The 6,560-nt window shown below is 42.6% G+C and overlaps 1 protein-coding gene across 5 annotated transcripts in view; it reads right to left on the reverse strand.

The window, feature by feature from the left end:
• LRP2 (LDL receptor related protein 2) overlaps positions 1-6,560 on the reverse strand; it is a 208,573-nt gene that overhangs the window by 156,883 nt on the left and 45,130 nt on the right. For all 5 annotated transcript variants that reach the window (XM_025206453.1, XM_025206452.1, XM_025206451.1 and 2 more), the window contains one exon: positions 5,549-5,668. In XM_025206453.1, the coding sequence (XP_025062238.1) occupies positions 5,549-5,668 (120 nt within the window). The remainder of the gene's footprint in view (positions 1-5,548; positions 5,669-6,560) is intronic.

The raw sequence follows: 6,560 nt of genomic DNA on the forward strand, positions 1-6,560 counted from the left end.
GGGGGGCTCTGATTCACCCCCTCCCCACCCCCCAGCTCAAGCCGAGCAAGCTGGCAGCTCGTAAAATGAACAGCTCGCTGCTGCTTGCTTCCCCCTCTTATTCCACCCTCCTTCCCTGCTGACAGTCCCAGGGGAGCTGGGGAAAACAACCCAGTCTCAATGCACAAAAATTAACACAAGTTCCCTAAGGTGCTTTAAGGCACAGCACCTTCATTTGAGGAGGGTTAATTTTTCACATGATCAGACACTTTAAAAGCACTCTGTAGCCATGCACGTGTGTCATCATGGCACAGCTGTAGAGCACTTTCAGGGGCCCAATCATGCAAAAAATGTAACTTCTATCTGCATCCACTGCTAAAACATTCTGATCTGTTGTAGTCTTTCTGATTTCTTTGAGACAGATGACTTGTTCTATTATTTTTCTATAGCCAAAAACAAGTGAAAACTGGCATTTTCTGAGAGGTGCATCAAGTCTATCAAGGGGTTTCTCAGGCCTAAAGAGGTTGAGAACCACTGGTCTAAACAGTTAGGAACATTCCACTTAAAACAATCAACTTGAGCTTTTATTGTAGCTTCACAAGATGAAGCTCTTTACAAAAACTGGCTGGATACTATGTTTTGAAAACTGGTGAAACCAGAGACAAACGCAGACAATACCACAGACATACAAAGGCTATAATGCATATTGCCTGCAGTTCTTCAATGCTGGCACACGGTGTATATAGCAATAGATATAATTAAGAAGCCAGCATCCTTTATTTAAATTCATTTAACCTGACTCTTTGGGAAATGATCTTGAAGAGGTTAGGGCACAAATCTGGCCCAGTAAAAAAGAAAGGATGGAGTGATGATCCTATTGGAACTTCACCTTGCAGCTGAATAGACCAGCAGAAGCTAGGAAACCAAACATCTTACTGGTTCAGAGGACCTACAATAAACCAGTATCAGAACCATTGCTCATGCGATGAACATCTAACAAATAAGGAAAAGGGAAAGATCTCTAAATATCAACCCCTAAAATGGGATTAAAAAGAACAAGAAGCAGCAAAGGTAAAGTTTCACCAGTTGTCCTCAGTGTTCTGGGGACCAGCCCAATGACTTGACAGGTCTAATGTCCAAGTTTCCAAATGCCGCTATTTTGAAGATGTCTTCCATACTGTAATCAAATATTTTGATTTCTAAGGATGTGGCTGATTCCCAACCTCACAATGAAATATTCCCAATTCATAAATTATGTCACTCTAAGATTGTGATATAAATTAATGATAATAATGCTTTGTTTTTCTATATAGCTATCCAAAGGATGTCAATGAACTTTCATGCTGATGAACTAATCATAACTGAAAAATCATTTCCCAGGCTTTAATAAAACTCCCCAAACTGTATTTGCTTTATATACAGTAGCCATGTGTATTACCCTAACTATATTTGCTTTATATACAGTAGCCATGTGTATAAAAAGAGAGACAGGTATATGTTAATCATAGATAATTAGAGTTGGAAGGGACCTTAGGAGCTCAAAGTAGAACCACCCCCAACTATATCATCCCAGCAAAGGCTTTTTCTAGCCAGATTTTAAAAACCTCCAAGGATGGAAATTCCACAACCTCCTTATCATTCAAGATAGTTATTATTACATCTGAACTTTAGTTAAGACCCATCTCTAGCTGTTACAACTATACAGCCAGAGAGGATCACATCTATGAACATTAAGCTCAGTGTTACAGCACTAAGATAAACATAATAAATTCATACAGCTCAGCATGTTGTTGTTTAAGGAAGCCTTAAAACAGGCTCAACAACTTGATGCTACATACATTTGCACTATAAAGGTTCTCTTTACCACTTACAGGTAAATGTGCACCGATACATCAGTCCAATATTGAATCACCACCAATATAAAGAAAATTGTCTATATTGGAAATTGGCCTGATGTGAAAGAGAATTTGGCGGATAAATGGCCCGTGCATGCGCACAGCCACAGCGCAGCACGTAGGCAGGAAGGAGCACAGCTGGCAGTGTGGAGAGCTGCATGCAGCTGGTAAGTCTGTTGTGGTGAAAGCAGAGGGACATAGCGGGGCAGATCAAGGTCCCCACAGTGAGGAGGCTGTGGGGCTGGAGCAGGCACTGGCCAGCCAGGGTGAGAGGGGCATGGGATGGAGCCACAGCTCATCTGGGGGGCAAGTGGGGGAAAAGGGGGCCTCTTGCTGTATGCAACCTGGGAGGGTATGGGGGGGTGGGGGGGAAGGATGTGTGCCCCCGATCTGCATGGGGCGGGCAGCAACAGTGCTGGGACAGGGAGATATGGGATGGCTACAGCAATTTTTGGGGTGGCTGTATCCCTCCCCCGTAGTCCCCTCCCAGCACCGTCGCCACTGCCTGCCCAGTGCCGCCCTGGTGTCAGCCCCAGCCCGCAGTGGCAGCCCACCCCAACCATGCAGATCGAAGGATGTGTGCCCCCGATCTGCATGGGGCGGGCAGCAACAGTGCTGGGACAGGGAGATATGGGATGGCTACAGCAATTTTTGGGGTGGCTGTATCCCTCCCCCGTAGTCCCCTCCCAGCACCGTCGCCACTGCCTGCCCAGTGCCGCCCTGGTGTCAGCCCCAGCCCGCAGTGGCAGCCCACCCCAACCATGCAGATCTGGGGCACATGTCCTCCCCCCGCCATGCCCTCCCAGGTTGCACACAGCAAGAGCCATCCCCCGCATCCCCTGGACAAGCCACGGCTCCGTCCCACACCCTGCCCCACCCCAGCTGGGCAGTGCCTGTCCCAGTCCCACTCCCTCCCTCACCACAGGGGCCTTAATCTGCCCCCCCCATGCCCCTTCCCTTCCACCACAGCAGACTTACCAGCTGTACTCAGCTATATTGGAAATCGGAAATCAGAAAATGAAAAGTGACATTCTAGAGAGTGCAGGAGTTCCATGAGAAAGCCATTGTTGCATGATCCCACTAGTATTTTCCTGAACCCTGAGAATCAGTGTTTCTACCTACTGATGTTCACTGAGGATCAATATGCCAGCTTTGACTGCAAATGTGCTTAGAAAATCTCACTGAGATGATACAGGTGGGCTCTAGAGGTAACTCTCCAGTTGCTGCTGATTTTTTTTTCCCTAAAATAGTGGCATATCTAGAATTTTCTTCATGGTGTTTTAAAGTAACTTTCAGACTGAAACTTCTTTTTGTCTCTTCCCTCTCCTCTCCCCCAAGTGTGAACAAATCAATATCAACTTGTGTTGTAATTTACAGCAGAAGTAACCAACATATTACTGACACTAATTTGGAAATGGCTTTGGCACTGAAAGTCTGAACTTGTTCACTTTGAAAGATGCAAGGACAATTGGAATTGGATTACTTTGCTAGAAAAATAGCCTTTGTATTGCTAGCTAAGTAATGCAGAAAGGTGAGTGAACCCAAAGAAATGCAAGATTGAACACAGCCTTGTTACTAGATTTTTCAGCTTTAAGCACTGGCTGACACACAGTAGAAATAAACTATTTTCCAAAAAGCACTTTTTGGTATTTATTATAGATGGTTCTCTCAGCTGTGGTGCTCCAAAACATCAGATATTAAAAAAAATCACAGCTATATAGTAAATAAGCAGCAGTCAGGAACAGACAACCAGAGGACTAACTGAAAACTGGGGTTTTGAAAAATAGTAATTATCACTAAAACAATAGATTAATCTTTCTGGACTTAAAACAGTAAAATCTGGTTTTAAACTGTAAACTGGAAGTGTAATCTATAGCATAATACAGTTAATAAGCAAATGTTTATTAATCCCTACATTTATCTATATGTTAAGCAGAAGAAATGACCCCCAAGTCAGATGCCACGTTGCACCAGAAGCTAAGGGAAGACTACCCTTCTTATATATGAATCACTAGTAGAAGGAGAGTATGCACTGTTCCTCTCTCGAAATGACTGTAATCCATCTCCTCCAATGGAATATTATATCTCCCTTGGGAAACATTACCTTAAATATGGGAGTGAGGAGGGGTGGTCAACCTCTCCAAACAAGTTCAGAGACCTGAACTTAACAACCAGTCACCAGGAAGAAGACAAGGGTCACTGGCATAGCCCCCAATGCATTCCCTGAATCAAAGTTAAAGAAAAGTGCTTCTTCCATGTGCATTTCCTTTACCCAGAGCCTGGCAGCTACTTCAGCCTATAATAGTTGAGTCACTCCTTTGTCTAATTGAAGGTATTTCTATATTGCAGAGACTACAGCTTACACAGACTTGACCTAGCTGATGCTCTGGAGAGTGCAGAAGTTCCAAAAGAACTCCAAAAATCAGCTAGCACAAGGCTGTAAGCCATGTAGCCACAGAAGGATGAAGCTCAGCACAAGTTGCAAAATCAATTGCAGAAGCTGGGTAAAGCGTTGAGGTCTGTTATACTGCAGATACCCTGGTACTAATATCTGAGCTAAGTAGTTTAAAGCTGCTTTGTGTGTACATAGACATTCCCCGATTTGCAGGAAAGCCAAATGACTCAATCTACCTTTCAGTTCTGGAAAACATTTTTGGTTTATAACCTTGGAATATACAGATACAGATACAGGTATAGATATATGAGAAATGCAGCCCTCTGCAGGGACAATGAGTAACATATTTGTTTTAACCATAGCAGACTGCATTTTTTACATAATTAACTGGATTTCCCAAATGAACAGCAATATACACCAAGACAGCATTAATGAGTTCTCCTAAGGCACAAAACAATAAAAAGGGCTAAAACATCAGAGGTGAATATAAAGGTACCCTGAGAGAGCAAAACTTTATAAATACAATCCTGCAACTTGAGGTTTAAAAAAAAAAAAAAAGGTCTTTACTTACCAGTTGTAAGGCCCTTGTAAGCCCTCCCCACCACACTGTCCTGTCAACACTGGTATAATTCTGTTGTTGAGGCCCCTGCCACATGTTACACTTAAGGCATGATTATCCAGTTAATCACACCTTAAATTATAGCCCAGCCAAACATTCAATCAATCAATGGCATGATAAAATGAGAAATAAGCCTCACAAAAAGTATGCAATAAATTTGTGGCTTGTTCCAATTATGCCTATTAACTGAATGTGTAGCCAAATGCTTCCCTGCATCTAGTGTCCCCAATCAGCTGAGGGCTCCTGGCTACAGGAGCTTGCCATTTGCTGGTGCAGGAGGAGCCTGGGATCATAATTCTGCTCCCTCTGCACTGGCAATAAGGTGTGATTGGATCTGATGCTGGATCCCACAAACACACCTCCTGCTGTGCATGGGTGGCATGGTAGGAGGCACAATTGTGTGGATCGTGCATCAGATCGTATCATACCTTTACTTAAATATCTGGCAGGAGCCAGAGTAATTTTTTCTTACTGTGTCCCTATTCATTCTACAATTTAATGTCACGACTCTCAAAATTTGCCTACTTATTATATAAATTGATTCACATGAATATATCAAAAAATAATGGGTATTTTTTCCCAAACATGTGGAGTCCAAACTCCCTGGACATCTGTGAGAAAGTCCAAACTTATACATCTGTATAACTACTGTTCACTTACCAATGCAAGTACGACTGTCATTGCTGCGTATTATATATCCTGCAGGGCAAAAGCAAGTTCCTCCAGTTGGTGAAGAATGGCAGCGATACTGGCAGCTCAAAGCAGCACAGTTTGATATGTCTAAAAATAAAATGAAGTCAATTCAAGATGCCCCTTACTATTATCATCTCAATAGCAGCTATGCAGCACAAAAGTGTAGGCTATAGCAGTGTTGGTCTAAGGACATAGGCAGACAAGGTTCTTTGGGTAAATCTGATATCTTTTATTAGACCAACTTAAATAGTTGGAAAAATTCTTCTTAGCAAGCTTTCGAGTTTAAATACTCTTCGTCAGGCTGAAGAAGCATCTGCAGTTGGTGGAAGCATCTGCAGGAAGAGCACACACCAACTGCAGATGCTTCCTCAGTCTGACAAAGGGTATTTGAACTCAAAAGCTTGCTAAGAATTTTTCCAACTATTTGAGTTAGTCTAATAAAAGATATCAGATTTACCCAAAGAACCTTGTCTGCCTATGCAGCACAAGAAGCACTTATGCATAACAAGATTCAAATTTCTGTCACTCCTGTTGAAAACCTATTCAAAAAGCATCATTGTAAATAGGAAACATATTTTTTCTGTTTCTTGCCATTTTTTATGTCTTTCTTAAAACACAGTTGGCTTCATTTTTAATTAGTGGGGGCTGTACAAGAGGAGCCTTATGGTCCTTCCCAGTGCTACAATGCTATGACTCACAAGGAGTGAAACTGTATGTGTCCAGTGCCCCCTGAGAACCAGACTGAGTGCCTCAAGCCAAGTACCCCAAAAATAGTTACCCAAGATCATAAACTTGTTTTTAAAATTCTGACCAGTGACTTGCCTCACACTGAGGTTAACCAATAAGTTGCTCATGTGCTGTAACCATTGGATCACATACTTCCTCTCTAAGGAAAACTAAAATTTGTGGAATAGTGAGAAGCAGGAAACGTAGACATGACAAATATTTTTCTGTCGAACTTTCTGCATGAGGGTTCAGC

This window comes from Alligator sinensis, unplaced genomic scaffold (assembly GCF_000455745.1).
Source record: "Alligator sinensis unplaced genomic scaffold, ASM45574v1 scaffold143_1, whole genome shotgun sequence".
NCBI lineage: Eukaryota > Metazoa > Chordata > Crocodylia > Alligatoridae > Alligator > Alligator sinensis.